Raw genomic sequence first — 18,098 nt, forward strand, 5'->3', positions numbered from 1 at the left:
TATTAAGTACATGTGGAGTAAATGGGTCATTGTTGGATGCTGTGAAGAGTAAGTATGAGGAAGCTATGGCTGCAGTGCGTGTGGATAGTGAACTGAGTGAATTTTTCTACCTGAATGTTGAACTGAAACAGGAATGTGTCATGTCTCCATGGTTGTTCAATCAGTATATGGATGGGGTTATAAAAGAGGTACAAGGTAGAGCAGTGCTTGCTGGAGGGGCCCTAATGAGAGAGGGCAAAATTTGGAAACCTTCAGTATCGCTGTTTGCAGATGATACTGTATTAAGTGAAGATGAAGGGGAACTGCAAGGCTTTGTGAATATGTCAGAGAGTGTGTAAGAAATGGAATCTAAAGGTAAATGTAGGGATGAGTAAAGTTATGGTCTTCGAGAAAATCAAGTGCTATACCACTGAGCCACCCTGCCTCCATCCCTTTCGAGATTTAGGCATCTGGCAATTGACAGAAGGATAAATCACTGGTCGCCATCCATCTAATACTTGTGTATAATCACGTTATACTGTATTCTTTGCTCATCTGATTATACAGTACATTATACATACCCAGTATACAATAATGAAAAACAACCATGTATCATACATCTACTAAAATAATATCTCTCCACCATCTCCACACCAGTTTGTTTGCCTGAACTTATTTAAAGTAATTCCAGTACTTACATCAAGCTGCAGTCCTACCCACTTATCCACAACGGAGGCACTGCCTGACATTGATGGAATATGTCCTTACAGTAACCTGAGTGTCTACTGTCTCACTAAAAGATTTACATGTTTGATATGAAAAAAAACTCACAGCAATTTCAAACAAATCCACATTTCCTCACATGCAGGAAAAACAAGCACTGTGCTATACAGAAGCTACTATACTACACTGAATACAAAATACAATTAACATATAGCACAGATATCAAGCATTACAAGCAATCTATCCATCCACTACCATGTTCTTAACCTGTGACCCAAGCAAGAAGCTAACATACAGGCTAGGGGAAGTGAGTGCCCAGTGGAGACCAACGTAACACGAATATCAAGAATGCACTTTTAAATCTACATTTGGCTGAAGCTGAAATAATTTAGAAATTTGCCTACCACAGTTATAATCACTTCTTAAATATATTCAGACAATGACGTAACCACTCTAATAGCCAGCAAGTAAAACCAAAATATCCATGGAAAATTATAATCCCACACAATATTCAGTAACTTCTGCATGGCATGCACAACTGCACACTCTGTAGCTATGTGATAGAGCTCAATTTTGTTTTTTCTTATTAATGTACTGTTAAAACATTGAGCACATTCTCAAGTACAGATACACATGATACCACAGTTTCCATGGAAAATTATAATCCCACACAATATTCAGTAACTTCTGCATGGCATGCACAACTGCACACTCTGTAGCTATATGATAGAGCTCAATTTTGTTTTTTCTTATTAATGTACTGTTAAAACATTGAGCACATTCTCAAGTACAGATACACATGATACCACAGTTAAGTGGTAATTGTCTTTACTGGTTCTTTTACTTGAGTATGTATGTACAGTAGTGCCCAGTTTGCACATGCCTGAAATGGGTAGGTAGTTCTACTATAAGCACTGAAGCTATGCTTAACAGGTCCCTAAGGCCAACTGTTCCTTTGCTGACTAAACACAGACATCCAAAGCACTACAGTTTCAGAAAAGGCATTTGTTCATGTATTTAGTCCAATGATATTTGTGTAATAATTCTTGCTGAGGCATATGAATAATCAAACCTTGCCACAGCACACTGACATTGCAGTAGTGTCAGACCCACAACCTTGTGCGTATATAAATAATATTTCATTTTACTGTAGTACGGTATATGAATCTTACGATGACAACAAACCATTACAGCCAATGTCATTTTCGAAAAAAGGAATTTCTGATCTTAATGAAATGATCATAGCACAGAGTGCAAACATACCAATGGTGTGGGCAAAGGTGTCAGCGATCCATGACATCTCCCTCTCGCCAGTGCCCATATCAGGTGCAGGAACATCAACGCCCGGTCCTGAGTATAAATAATAAGGGACAGGTCGGGGACGTGCTAATATGGTGCATGCCTTTGGAGTACAGCTAACATCACTTCTGAGGTGGAGCCAGGTTGGGCTGCCACGTTGTGTTTGGTTCAGGGGTGAAGGGAGGGAACAAGGTGATGAAATGGGAATGCAGAAGTTGACAAGCATATACAGTATACCATAAATAACAAAACTGTTAACAGGAGAAAGGAGTAGGACAGAGATCAGTAAGGTTTTCTACTCTAAAGACTAAGAGTAATGCATGAAAAAAGAAGTTATTAAACTAACAAAATAGAGGAACACTATTAAAGAGAATAATGTAAGGATTTAAAACATCTAAGAGAGTAGAAAAAATAAAAACTACAAACCACCCCTGAACAAACATCAACTGTGGACTTTCATTATTAGTTTCCATGGACAACTCACAACTTGTTGCTGGTTTAATTGGGGCCCAGGCATTCCAGAGGACTCCACTCTATTCTACACTGCAGATCCTTCCCCTATCCTCAATATAGCCGGAGTTACAAGCAAAAATGTGCAGCACGCAGAAGACTGGCTGGAGCAAGGCAGATGAGAAAACACCTTACCAATCGTTTTGTCGTACGTGTCAGCAATCCATGACATCTCCCTCTCCCCAGTGCCCATGTCAGGTGCAGGAACATCAACACCCGGCCCTATGCAGCAGCATGTTTGGTTCATTCTCTAACTCACATTGTATAATGGGAGTCAAGAATGCTTGGAAACTCAAAAGCAATGTAACTTTTACATTATAGAATGGGAGGAGCAGTATAGTACAGTACTCTCACTTAACATGATTTTCTCAATGTAACTGTGAACCACCTTATATACAACTTTTATTGGGATATGTACATGCTGTAACAAAAGTTGCTCTTACAGCTTTAAACTGAACATAAAATTCAACAGAAAAATATCACAACATTAAATACATGTTGATATTCTTTTCTCCAGCCTTTAAAATAATAATGCACTTTAGCATATGAGAATATATCCAATCTTGCTCTAATACAACCTCCTAAAGTGTTTTATGTATATCATGATAAAATCTAGGAAACCCCTATGGCACATGTTAAGTGAGGAACTATATCACTCATTGATTTCTTGTTCACATACAAAAAGCCCTTACACCCTGAAGGGGGTAAAATGAATATGGTCAATACCATTCCTTTCACAAACAAAGAATGTTACTGCTCTGTGAAAACATGCCAATCTGTAAAAGTATGCAATGAATCTTGATTACCTGGAAAAAATAACATAATAACTGTCTATGCTGAAAAAAAATTAGCTGAACTTTCAATCACCCTATCTTAATAAATAGTACTCTTCATACTTAAGCAACATTCTAATATTCTTACATAAGCTTTTACATCTTGCTTTCAAACTGCTCTACCACTGCTGTAGTCCCTGAATCAAATGCTTTTTCATTATCAGTGTCTGTCAGTAAAGATTTCATGAATTTGGTAATTTCTCAATTAGAATGCCACTCCATTATCTTGGCTTAATTTATGTCAGACCGTGTAACCCAGACCCAGATTAGATGATCCAAGATAAACTTCTTTTGACATAAATTTACCAGGTCATGCTCCCTCTCCCTTCCTGCTGTCAATAAATGAAGTTTTTCCCTTTATTTTTCCTTTAGATTCCTTTTTATCCTCTTACTTGATACTACTGGCATGAAAGTATTCAATCTAATCAGGAAACACATAACAACTGCTGCTGGCAAGAACATCATACAAACCAGCTCCCTGCAATAACAAAACTAAGACTGACATGTGGTACTACCTCACAATAATTACACTGCCTACATCAACCCTGGGACACCTTTTAGTTTCATTTTTTACAGTGTAGTATTTCTGTTTCATTACTTCCCACTAGCATCCCAGCTTTATTTTCTATCGACTTTCCACCATTATCCCAACCCTATTCCCTCAAAACTTTCACTGCATCATAATTATGAAACATATTTCCAGTCAATGAGTTGTGGTTAAGTAGTATTACGAAACAAAGAGGACTGGAAAACACCACACTCATCCTAACCTTATGAAAAATATCCCACCATTAGCAGAATTCCTAAGTAGGCCTAGCCAACATTACCACACCTAAGGGGGAGATTTCTTGCAAGTGATCAGTTTACTAGTCAAAATTTAGTATAAAAGCAGTGTCACCCAGACTCTTCTAATACAGTATGTCCAAATAGAATAAAATCCCTGTTCTGCACTGGTAACTTACGTCTGGGGACTTCCTGAGGCCTGCCAGCAGACAGATCAATGGGAATGCAAACTCTTGGAAACATACTCTAACCCCTGCGACTCAGGGACATACTTTTAATAACTTATTCTTGTTTTTTTCTCATGACTGGACACAATTTTGAGAGGATCTGCAGTTTATTAACGCTATAAACCTCCCCTTCAGGAAGAAAAGAAGTCTCCCCTAACTGGAATACACTCACTTGAGACAGAAAGAATATATTAAAAATACACCATCAACATTGGGTTAAAGAGGATTTTCTCTCCCTAAGTGTTATATTTTTGAGGCTAATTTGGATGCTGTCCTTCATATACAATTACTGAAAATTCTATGTTGGCACTGGCAATAAAAATAATAATAACTTATGTATTCAGAAACAATATGATGTAATTCAACAAAGAGAGCTCTGATCAATAAATGTATGGAGGCAAACAACATCCCTCCTCACTTAACCTGGACTGTATTGGAGACAAGTCAGAAAAATTATTGTCAGACGTGGTGACTAGAAAATAAAGTACGTTAGACATGGTGTGTAAAATTACTCCAAGTTAACGTAGTGGCACTTCACAAAGCTATTATCCTAAATATGATATGTTTTTAATTAACCAATGCAAAATTTGGCATCCTGTTTTCTCTTGGATGGTTTTAATTTTGAGTAAGATTAAATGATTCTATGGATTTCTCAAAAATGATATTCAACAACAGAAAGTAGACTCTCTGGTTTGTAAGACTGAAGTCTTAATGATGACTTTTTAATTAAAAAGTATGGTACTGCATAAAGGATACAATTCCAACTATCTGAGTACCAATCTGGCCTGTGAAATGGGTCTGTCGATTTATCTTTACCTCTTTTCTTGTATGATTAGTACTACAATTTCCTTAACCTTAAAATCATACCAAAATCATCTTTTAATCTCTGAACTAAAGTACTCTAGCAGTTCCCAAACCATTTCACAATGTCAAACTATCCCTAAATCTAAGGAACCCTTTACCAACACTGACCAATGAAGCCCTTCTTAGCAAGCTCCAGTGTGAAGCGACGGGTGATTTTTTCCAGCTCACTGATGGAGTAACTGCGTGGGTCGATCTTAAGACCAGCCTTGGCTCCACCAAAGGGCACATCCACACAGGAACACTTGAAGGTCATTAGAGCGGAGAGAGCCTTCACCTCATCTGCGCACACATCCATCGAGTACCGGATACCTACAGGGTAACAATACAACGCAATTAGTGATGCTATACTTAGTCCACTTTGCTGTAACCTAAAACTGTCATTCCTTCTTCTTGAACAGTGAGTTGTAACAAAACATAAACACTAGACTTTCAAGCTAGTAATGGAGTGGTGTTATGGAAAGGATGTTGGGCCATATTTTGTTGCTGCATTACACGGCACTTTCACAAACACCTGTTTCTTATACCACTATGTACTACTACTAATTATACATCGTCATCATCATCTCACCCTGCTCCCACCTGGGAAGCCCCTGAGAAGGGATGGCCATGATTAAATTGCCTCTAAGTTCCCTTCTCTTCACATAACTCTCTCACACTTTCAGACAATATGACTGTACAATATAACTGTATTAAAGTAAGTGTTCAAAGGTGCATGAAATTATCTCTGAAAGTGAAACTACAGTAAAACTGACAATATCCTCAACTAAAATAATAGCACATTCTAGTGGCGATAAGGATCAGTGAGTGAGCAATGTAATACTACTCAAACCCCTGATCCACTGCCAAAGACCTCCACAAACTCTGTACTGGACACAACACCTACTTCTACAGTGAGATGCTAATCTTTACTCCTGAACACTGCAGCATCTATGGTTCTCACTCATCACAGTATTGAGGCTTCCCACAAAATCCTAGAGGTTCAATAGTCATGAAGTTTACAAAAGCATACATCTCTGTGTTATCTGGACTAAATGACAGAAAGTGGATTGCTATACATTATCAGAGAACTACCTGTAAAATCAATGCCTCATGGAGCCCACCATCCCCACTCCTATCCTCCATCAGTGTCAACCACGCTCAACATTCTGAAGGACAGCCATATTCAAAGCTTGTAGTGTTTCTGCAACACACTTGTCCAGTTTGCACATGAACCTGACGCTGACACTTTGTTCAAACTGGGACCGAGACACACAGCTTAAACACACCTTCACTTCAGCACAATTAGCAAGTGAATAATACGGTTCGGTCTGCTAAAAGTTCAGGCACAGGCACAGGAAGGCTGTATCGAACACAAACAGGGGCACCAAATTATAGTCCACATCACCCTGTAATCAGGTTATATGGTTATCACCCAGCATTGTAAATGGTGTCCTGACTTATAGGAAACCATTCAACTTGTAACTCAGTGTAAAACCAACCGCAGTGGAAAGCAGTGATAAAAAGTGATGGGAAAAAAAGGGAGAAGTTGGATGAAAGAAGACACAGAAATGGAATGATAAAGGTGTAAGAAGTATGCAGCACCACATCATGTGAGTGGATGATGATTGTGATCTCCTACCATCTGAAGCATTGGTGATAATGTGTAAAGGTTTCAGTGAGAGGAAGAAGAAAGTGGCTGGGAAAGAAGCGGTGGTGAGAGTCAATATTTACAAGAAATAAGCATGGTGAAATATCGAGAAAGAATGAAAAAGGAATGGCTAAGAGCGAGAGATGCTGCATTAAGAAAGTTCAGGGAGGCTCTGCTTACAAGTGCTTATGGGAATGAATGGTATGAGGTGGGGGGGGGGGGGAAAGTGATTGTACAAGGAAGCCAAAGACCTAGCTAAAGAGTTCAGAAATGTTGAGATGTGGAGGTGACACAGCAGTTGACATAATGTACAATGCATACAGACTGGTAAGTAATACAGTACTGGGAAAGAAACAGAAGAAAGAAGAATACAGGTGACTATATTTCCTCCTTATAAAGGGGAAAGCAGTAAGGAAGAGTGTTAGATTAATAAAGAGTTCAGTTTATTAATTACAGGAAAGGTGTATGATGGTTTAGCCTATTTATAGAATGACTGTGTGGCAATATGAAAAATAATATAATTGAGGAACAGGGTGGGTCCAGAAAGGTTAGGGATGTAGGGAGGTTAGGGGTGTACAGATCAAATACCTGCAGTGTCCATAGTTACATTAGCAGAGAAACATACTGCAAAGAACAGAGTGTATGTTGTAATTATGGACCTGAAGAATGTTTATGACAGCTTAGATTAGGATGGTTATGAAGTGAACTTAACATTTTTGGTGTAGGAGAGAGCTTTTTGAGGGCAATAAAATCCTTTTGTAGGGGGTAGCAGTGCATGAGTGAAAGTCATGAAGCTAAGTGACCTCTTTAGCTTTAATGTAGGTGTATGACATGCCTTAAACCACCCTGACTGTTCTCTCTCTCTCTTTCACTCACACACACAATTTTATATCCAACACTAAAGGTTTTAAAAAACCTAAAGTCTCCCCTAATCCTTTCAGTACCATGATGTCACCATATCTTTTAATCTTGTCCCCACCAAAATATCGTGCTTCACTAACCAAAAGCGAGCCACCTATGGCTGAAGAAGTTAATGAAGGGTATAATAAACAGTTTTTAAGTCTAACCTCAGCTGAGTAAAATAATATGGAAGTAGCAAGAATAAACAAGAAAGATGTCATTGTACTGACAGTTACAGTGTATCACAGAATACCACATGCATGTAATTCTTTTGTACTGCAGGAAGTCTCTTCACATTATTAAAAAATCAGTCACAACCACTAATAATGATAATGATGCTGTGACCCTGGGCTCATGTGAACATGAACCTGGTGGACTGCAGACTGAAGCTGCCCTTCATCTGCAGTCCACCATTCTTCTTTTTAGGGGATAGGGAGGAGGTTGCAGGATGTCCCAATAATGCAGCAGTAGAGCCACCAGGTTGTCAGTGCCACCATGTGAAGGCCCCCCTCTCTAGCATCACAACCACTGATAAACATTCCATTCGCACTCATAAATCTCTCACTACTTTCCTCCCTTATCATTATCTTTAAAAAAGGCTACAGCACTTTTCATTTATGTCTAGACTTCTCACAATGGCACCTCTATACATTATCTGTGAAAAAGGGCTTATCTGCAATATCTGATCATCAGAAAGGCTGTCATTCTTATCTGATACAACTGTCAAATTACTTTTTCCCTTAAAGATTATCTCATAATTTTTAAGGTATGCAGTGTGTGTGTGTGTGTGTGTGTGTGTGTGTGTGTGTGTGTGTGTGTGTGTGTGTGTGTGTGTGTGTGTGTGTGTGTGTGTGTGTGTGTGTGTGTGTGGGCAACACCATACATCAGCAGCCATTATAAAATCTTAATGTATCCAGCACTTCTTAACCCTGCAACACGATGTCCCATTCTATTTCACCGTTTCTTCCACACAAAGATTTTATTCAACTTGGGACAAACCTTTCGGGAAAAAAAAAAGCTATATCTAACACCATCGAGTCTAACCTATATCAAACTTGAGAGAGAGAGAGAGAGTCTAAACTGTGTGTGTGTGTGTGTGTGTGTGTGTGTGTGTGTGTGTGTGTGTGTGTGTGTGTGTGTGGAGGGAAATAGGACACTCCTCAATGTGCACTGCCATCATAACGATTTTCCTTGTATCATTACCGCAATATCGTCATTACCATAACACAAAATTATTTAACTTTTAAGGTAACATGTTCAGTAAAATTTATAATTTGCTGATGTGACTGGAATGCACAGTACAGCAGTTTGACTGAAGCAAGTGTTTTTACCAAAAAGTGACATACTTATGTTACACCAGTAAACAGTATATACTGTACTGTATGCAAGTGGTACCAGGCACAACAAACCTCGTCTGACAGCCAGGGATGGATCCAGGGGGGGGGGGATGGGGGGATGCATCCCCCCCACCGGCCATGCATCACTGAATAAAGAGGCAATTTCAACATTGGAATATCAGTATGTCACGTTAAGTCTTTGGTTGAATCAGCGAATAAGACCCCCCCACCAAAAATTCCTGGATCCACCCCTGCTGACAGCAGTTGTTTTACTGCTGTTGAATATTGAAAAGGGTCTGCTATTAAGTGTTGGTACGGTACACAATATTATTAAAGTCTAAGTTTTCAAGTTACGCCATCTGAAAATCCGGGATCTTGCGTTTGACCTTTCAAGGTCGCTCAAGGTCAAAGGTCATGCTGCCCCAAAAAAGCCCATATGAAACTTTCTGTATCTTGATAATATCAAATATCGATCTCAACGAGTTTCGAGTTATAGCCCCTTGAATATCCGTGCCCATGAGTTTGATCTTTCATGGTAACTTACGGTCAAAGGTCATGGCACGAATTAATAACCTATATGAGGCTTCCTATATGCTGATAACAGTGAAAATCTATCTTCAACCGGTTTCGAATTATGGCCCACTGAATATCCGTGACCTTATATTTGACTTTTCAAGATCACTCAGGGTCATAAGTCTTGGTGCCAAGTGAAAGTCCATATTACGAGTTCCTATGTGTGAACAATGGTAAATGTTTCCTATCTTCAACCGGATTCAAGTTACAGCCGTCTGAAATTCCGTGACCTTGATTTTGACCTTTCACGGTAACTTGATTCCCTCCAAAATGTTATTACTTTCTTTTGGGACCAGTGCCCACATATCCTGAAAGTTTCATGTAATTTCATTCAGCCGTTTTTCCGTAACGCTGCTTACAGACAAGCTAACAAACAAACTCGACCAAAAACAATACCGGTACCTCACCGGACTCCGTCCAGGCGAGGCAATAAAATATTATTTTTCATAGTATGAGTAAGTGTCCTACTGAAATGATAGGCTATGCAGCATCAGCCGTGTCGGGTGGTCTGTCAGCCGGGTACAGATAAGGTTTCACCTTGTCATTTCACTACTCGTGTACGTCAGAACTTCCAACATATCTGCATATTTACCAGCCACAATAGTGAAGCTGGTATTGCTTTCAATTTGTGTGTGTGTGTGTGTGTGTGTGTGTGTGTGTGTGTGTGTGTGTGTGTGTGTGTGTGTGTGTGTGTGTGTGTGTGTGTGTGTGTGTGTGTGTGTGTGTTAGCACGATAACTTCGCAACCACTCAAGAAATCATCACAAAATTTTACAGGTGTGTAGTAGGGAAAAAATCGATCACGAGTTCGAAATTGGTGAAAGTAGGTCAAGGTCTGTGTGTCTGTTACCACGATAACTTTGCAACCGTTCAAGATATCACAAAATTTTACAGGTGTGTAGTAGGGATGAAAACCTAGAAGTACTGTTTTCAGTTTGTCTGTCTGCGTGTCTGTTAGCACGATAACTTCCCAACCGCTCAAGATATTATCGCAAAATTTTACAGGTGTGTAGTAGGGATGAAAATCTCCTACGAGTTCGAAACTGGTGAGAGTAGGTCAAGATCGAGGTCATATTCCAAGCCGCGCTATATAAGTATCGGATCGCGGCTGGTGTGATTCCTCCCTTTGGGAAGCGGGGGGCTCTAGTTGATTTTAATTTTCACGATTACTTACCGATAAAGCCTGCTTTACTAGGCATAAAATTAAACAAAGACCATAGTACTGATATCCATTACAGTAACACATTATTATGTCATACAGCAAAAACACGGTTAGGTAATGAGTCACCTGTACCACATTTTTCGTTTAGGTAATGCTTTGTCTCAAACACACTGTTCTAAAGTACTGTGCAATGGATTGTTGGCTCAGCGCCCTTCCTCATCATGGCTGTATATATATTTATGGAAGCCAAATGTTGAGTCTGCCAGCTTGGGTAGCCAACTGGGGTGTGCACTACTGAGTATTCACACCTTTTCTCTCATAGCTGCATCAATTATGTAATGGCATAAAGGAGTATCAGATCACCTTCCAGTACACGACTATTATGCAAGCAAGCAGTAACCTTGAACATATATCAGTTGAGTAAGGGGTTTATCAAGGCAAACGAGTGGTATTATCCTATCACCGGTGTGACGACAAACGCTGCGCTTAAAAAAAAAAATCTTGACAAAGACGACCAGTGTCGCATTAACGGATTTTAGTTCTTATTGTGTGTGTGTGTGTGTGTGTGTGTGTGTGTGTGTGTGTGTGTGTGTGTGTGTGTGAGAGAGAGAGAGAGAGAGAGAGAGAGAGAGAGAGAGAGAGAGAGAGAGAGAGAGAGAGAGAGAATGTGAAATATGAGCTCGACCCAAGCCTCACGACCAATAAGACAACTCTAACTTTTTCCATTACAATCTGTACCGTTTACTAGGACCTCTAACTGCGCATAATAATAATAATAATAATAAAATTCCCTCGTACTGGAAAAAGGCTGGCACTATACAAACAAGTACAACAGGAGTCCGTACACTGATGCTAAGCTGAAAGAGTCGGCAGTTTGAATTCACCCGCTGATCAGGTAGCCTACGTCTGAGGTAGGAAAGTTATTTTAAAAAGTACACACGTTACATTAACTTAAAAATTCAAACAATATCACATTGGAAAAAAAAAGTCCCGGTGCTACTACATCTCCAAGTAAAAATACAAATAAATGTCTACCAAGGTTACCGAGGACATGGGACACTACGCCTTGCCAAGAGCCACCATATTTTACACAGCTTGCCCTGGGTATCTCTGTACTCTATTAAAACATTTATTAGTTTTTATAATCTTCTTCCACACCTCAGAGATCTATTCTAAATGGTTCTGAAAGTTTCGTCACACCTTGGCATCAGCGATTTATTTTGCTTCTTACACCTTTTTAATCCTTTTGTACGACAGGCTACTCAGAGAAGCTACACAGACACTAAAAATACACAGTAAAAACACGGAAAGACAAACAATAGACACTAGAAATATACAGAAAAAACATAATACAGAATACCAAGATACAATTTATAAAAACAAATCACTGGGGAAGAGGCGCTACGGCATCTCCCAAGCCTAGAATAACCCTCAAAGTCCCGTCCCATACACCAAACCTTCGAGCTACTCCCTGCCCCTCCCGCCCACTTTTTCTCTCCTGCTCCCCCTCACCTCTCCATCCCCAGCCTCTGAGAGCAGACGGTGGCAACACAGACGCCTAAACTCCTTCCCACCTACACCCAGCCGATCGATCACTCAAGCAGACCAAACCTAACTGCTCACCCTACAGTACACTTATAAACCTACATCTCCGCCTCAGACATGCACCCTAGATTACAGTACTCTCTCTCTCTGGATAAAGCTGGGACAAAGGCATTTATGGAACTGCTCTGTTTTCACTACATTAAATATTTGCGAGTTACTAAAACAACAGAACAGTATTTCTTCACTCAAATTTCGTCTGCCCTGTCATCCCCCCCCCCTCCAGTATAATAATAATTTAAGAGTAGTGAAGTAGTAAAATAAATAAATAAATAAGAATATGGAAAAACAAATTATATAAATAACTGTGACGCGAGAGGTGGAATGCACGAGACAAGCGGAATGCAAGAGACTGAGGTGGGATGCACGAGACTGAGGTTGAATGCACGAGAATGAGGTGGAATGCATGAGACAGGCTGAATGCACGAGACAGGTGGAATGCACGAGACTGGGGTGGAATGCACGAGACTGAGGTGGAATGCACAAGACTGGGGTGGAATGCACGAGACTGAGGTGGAATGCACAAGACTGGGGTGGAATGCACGAGACTGAGGTGGAATGCACAAGACGGGTGGAATGCACGAGACTGAGGTGGAATGCACGAGGCTGAGGTGGAATGCACGAGGCTGAGGTGGAATGCACGAGACTGAGGTGGAATGCACAAGACGGGTGGAATGCACGAGACTGAGGTGGAATGCACAAGACGGGTGGAATGCACAAGACGGGTGGAATGCACGAGACTGAGGTGGAATGCACAAGACGGGTGGAATGCACGAGACTGAGGTGGAATGCACGAGGCTGAGGTGGAATGCACAAGACGGGTGGAATGCACGAGACTGAGGTGGAATGCACAAGACGGGTGGAATGCACGAGACTGAGGTGGAATGCACAAGACGGGTGGAATGCACGAGACTGAGGTGGAATGCACAAGACGGGTGGAATGCACGAGACGGGTGGAATGCACAAGACGGGTGGAATGCACGAGACTGAGGTGGAATTCAGGTTAACGATAACATGATGCAGTGAGCAGATGGTAATTTGGCAAGGCGGTGATACTACTTTACAAAGGGTCTGAATAATTCTCATCGGTAAAGAAGGCTCCCCAACATATCTCCCTTACCTCTTTATTTTTGTGTATGGCAGGTTAATATTCTGCTCTCTCTCTCTCTCTCTCTCTCTACCCCTTCGTATGTTATTTATAAACTCATGCAAACTATGCTTCTTTGCTCTCCTTATCTCATTCTTGTAGCCTCGATCCTCTTTTAGGTGTAGCATACAAGTGTGTGTGTGTGTGTGTGTGTGTGTGTGTGTGTGTGTGTGTGAGAGAGAGAGAGAGAGAGAGAGAGAGAGAGAGAGAGAGAGAGAGAGAGGATGCGGTGTCGGTTGGGTCGGTCCGGCGTCCCAAGAGAGAGTAGGCTGCCGCAGTACCCCAATACAGCCCCTTCAGTCTGATGAACTATTTTATTTTTACCACTTCAAACCAACTTTCACCTTAGTAAATGACGAGATTATGAGAGCGAGGGAAATGCGAGTTGGAGGAAGGGCAGGCAAATGGTAGAGGACGAGACGACGTGAAGGCGATTTGTTTGTGGGATTAAAGTGTCTGGCAATATACAGTAGATAAGAAGGTAGGTCGGTAGATAAATAGACTGGTAGAGAGATACAGGTAGACAGAAATGACTCTCGTACTGAAAGGGTTAACGAAGGCCACATTTAACACCTCCTGCTGGAAATGTCTGCTTGTTTAATCGCGTGATGGCAGCACGAACAAATTCAAACAGAGGTCCACGGATTTAGAAGATTATCCCTAAATTATCGTGGCTTAAGTGGAGTGGGACTTAAAACTCTTTCAATCCGATCAGGTAGTTTTTTCCAGTTTATTCTTGTTACTGCCAGATTATCATTATTATTATTGTATTATTATTACTGTTATTATTACTATTAATATTATTACTGTATAATTATTATTATTTACCTCAGGATAGAGTTTTCGATTTGGATCTGCCTTGTCGGGTTAGATACAGCCTCCAGTAATACCTTCACTGCAAGTAATTCTTTCCTAATCTACATAAAATTATTTTGTGCTAGAAAAAAAAAGTAAGTCACCGGATGAAAGGGGTTAAGGTCAGTCCAGGACCATTTAGATCTACTCAGACCCTTCCCACCCAGTCCGGTCCAAACAGGTCAAATTTGGTCCACCTGGGTCTATTAAAAAAACATTAAAGCTGTTTTCCAGGTCTATCTCATCCTCCATAGGCCAGTTTAATGTGTGTGTGTGTGTGTGTGTGTGTGTGTGTGTGTGTGTGTGTGTGTGTGTGTGTGTGTGTGTGTGAGAGAGAGAGAGAGAGAGAGAGAGAGAGAGAGAGAGAGAGAGAGAACCTGATACAGGGTATGATACGATATAAAGCACACCCCTCCCAGCAACAGAATACAAGGTCACAACAACATAGGTAGCCCATTGTACCGTCCAGCAAGAGACAAGTGATAGCCACGTGTACAGTACCACATCATAAGCGACTCTTTATCACTCCAAACCCTTGTAAACACCTGGGGAGTCTACTGCAATACACCTTTATTAATAACAAGAAAATTGGAAGTACACACACACACACACACACACACACACACAGCCAATATTTCTTGACAACATTATCTTGTCAATATTATACTTATAGTCAACCGCAAGCACAGTCTCAATATTCTGGACAAACTTGTCAGGCAGAGCTACCATATGACGTGTCTTATACTTCTGCCTCGATTTCAAGCTTGTTTTATCAGGCAGTCCTGCAGTCTTATTTCTTTTACATATTTTTGCCCGGGTTTCAAGCTTGTTTTATCAGGAGGTCCTGTAATAATTATTTTAAGTGTCTTTTTACTTATTTAAGTCTCTGATTCAGGCTGATTTCATCGGGCAATCCTGCCATTGCATTGTTGCGGATAATTCTACTGGTTCTACCAGTACATCTGTTTCTGTATTAATTATAAGTTGCAACAAGCAGCATGGTACAAAGGTGTGCAATGCTGTGGCTGTGAGGGATGAGCACCAGTGTCCGTGTGTAACTGGCTGTGAGGGTGAGTGAGTACAGAGTACCAGTGTGCCTGTGTGTGACTGGCTGCCAATATGCTGACATGGTGTAGGCTTCAGTACCTGGTGTAGGCTCTGTGCATACACTGAGTTGTATTACCCAGAGGTATGCCCGGCCACCAAAATTAGCCGGCTAATTTTAATCCGGCTTAACCCTTATCTTCATTATGAATCTAACGAACTGCTAACGCTGCCTGCGTCTAGGGGGGAAATCCCAGGAGCAAAGATGGATATGGCGAGGCCGCCGGTGAAGAGATGAATAAAGGATAGAGTGAATAGAGGAACAGGTAAGGACAGTGAATGGAGGAATACATAAGGAAAGAGTAAATAGATGATTAGGTAAAGATAGAGTGAACAGAGAACTAGGTATGGATAGAGTGAATAAAGGACAAGGTAAGGATAAGAACAGGTAAGGACAGAGTGAATAGATGACTAGGTACGGTAAGGATAGGAAAAGGTAAGGACAGAGTGAATAGATGACTAGGTACGGTAAGGATAGGAAAAGGTAAGGACAGAGTGAACAGATGACTAGGTATGGATAGAGTGAACATGGGACAAGGAAAAGACAGAGTGAATAAAGGACATGGTAAGGATAGAGTGAATATGGGACAAGGAAAAGACAGAGTGAATAGAGGACTAGGTAAGGATAGTGTGAGCATGGGACTACGAAAGGACAAAGTGAATAGAGGACTTTGTAAAGACAGAGTGACCAGAGTACTAGGTAAGGATAGAGTGAATGCATGCAGTGGTACGCTAAAATATCAACGCGCTATCGCCAGAAATCTTAGCTGGTCTAGTCAAGCTGACACCAAACGATTTCTTCAGCTTAGGACTGGCCACTCGTCATCTAAGAATTAAACTTTATGGAGCTGTTATTTCGGAAGGCTTGAGTGATGTGTGAATGGACGTACTAAACATTTACACTTAGCACTAATGTCGCAGTTCTTTTATTTTCCTGGTTTACCAATTTCCTGTCTGAGGATCGTACCCTCTCTATTCATGACAGTGACAGTAGGGCTCATTATATTCGTGATGATGATGATGATGATGATGATGATGAAGATAGGGCTAAAATGTTCTATGATAATGAAGGTTGTCGTGGTGATAATGATGGGGCAATATCAACTTGTGCTTATGTAATTACATAATTTAGTCGTCTTTTGGCAAATTTAGCTTTACAATGCGCCTCAGTTAACATTCAGACTCTTATGACTAACTCTCAGCTGACGTAAACTGTCAGGTGTTGGCCTGAATGAAATATCTGAGTTGTCTGGCATAGGAAAGTGCTATTGGAAAGTATTACTGGCGAGTCATACCATCCCAAACGTCAATTTGTGTTTATGTAAATGCATATCCACAATAAATTTATTATGACGCCAGCGAAGGTATTCGACTGAGTTGTCACACTGCTTATGACTGAATACTGAAACAGGCTCACACACACACACACACACACACACGAAAACAGCAACCCTTCCTGGCGGTGGCAATGAACCCTCAACAAGTAGGATCACATTCCAGTGCTAAATTACTGCCTCACAATTCCCTAAATGTTTTATTTTTCCCCCAGCCAGAGAGTCATGAAACTAACGCAACAATTGCTTCACCTGGATGACATCAGTGCCGGATTAGCAGTTATGGGGACCTGTGACACGGCATATTGTGGTGGCCCCCTAAGAATAATATTGGCAGAGCTCAGTAAGTCACCCACTGCATTGTTCAGTTATAATTAGTCTACACAGTACACATTGCAGCGTTTGATGGTCTTTCTATTTTAGAGGCATGAAATTTCTACGGTTAGTATTCATTCTACTGTATCTTGCGGGAGTTGCTTTTGTGCGAGGTCCAGTGCTACAGTCTCAGTAGCTTCCCCTTTAATCCGGCCCTGGATGTTTGAGTAAGATTTTCTACAGAACACTTAACATTACAAAATACACTCTAGAGTATACAAAAAAGTCCTTTGATAGAATACATCACCTGAGAAGCTTTTTATTTTTATGTATACCTTGACTAACGCCACAATTATGTCCATAATTAGCCGGGGAAACTTTGTGCAGCATAAATATTGCAAATAACGGCCAATACCACCATTATACACGTGTAATGGAGGATGCGAGCACGCGTGTGTGTAAACATGAATGGTTTTGATAGTTTTCTTTACTACTACTACTACTACTAGTAATATTACTACTACTACTACTACTACTACTATTATAAAACTACACAAGCATTTTCACAACTGTATTTAAAGCAGCATAATGAGAATAATGAGTAAGGCAAAAGCACCACAAGACAAGGGTACAGAGGACGATGTGGGTGGGTGGGTGGGGGAGAGGGGGGGCACATTCACGCAGCCACTTTCTCCAAGAGGGTGTGTGGGGCGAGGCTGGCGTTCATTGGCGGTGCGATGGGGTGTGTGACGGTACCAGCCAATCCCCAGCAAGGCTACACCTCTTGCCGGCGTGAGGTGATGCGGGGACCACAAATAGATACCGTACGGTCGTGCCCTGTACTCCTCTGTCACTTCCCGCTTTGTGGATATGTGTTGGGCTGGCTACTTAACTATTTATTTCATCAGGGATATTAAAGAGAAAT

General features: G+C 40.9%; 1 protein-coding gene across 6 annotated transcripts in view; it reads right to left on the reverse strand.

The window, feature by feature from the left end:
• Window positions 1-18,098, reverse strand: part of LOC145401006 (glutamate dehydrogenase, mitochondrial-like) — a 77,653-nt gene that overhangs the window by 27,657 nt on the left and 31,898 nt on the right. For 4 of the 6 annotated variants that reach the window (XM_080273369.1, XM_080273366.1, XM_080273367.1 and 1 more), the window contains exons 4-5: window positions 5,327-5,527; window positions 2,647-2,733 (exon numbers count right to left, since the gene is read on the reverse strand). In XM_080273369.1, coding sequence (XP_080129495.1) covers window positions 2,647-2,733; window positions 5,327-5,527 — 288 coding nt within the window. Of the gene's footprint in view, window positions 1-1,965; window positions 2,053-2,646; window positions 2,734-5,326; window positions 5,528-18,098 lie in introns of all 6 variants that reach the window. The other 2 variants (XM_080273370.1, XM_080273368.1) reach the window with 1 other exon arrangement.

Source organism: Coenobita brevimanus, chromosome 54 (genome assembly GCF_032717465.1).
Source record: "Coenobita brevimanus isolate Jiangsu-jjx chromosome 54, ASM3271746v2, whole genome shotgun sequence".
NCBI lineage: Eukaryota > Metazoa > Arthropoda > Malacostraca > Decapoda > Coenobitidae > Coenobita > Coenobita brevimanus.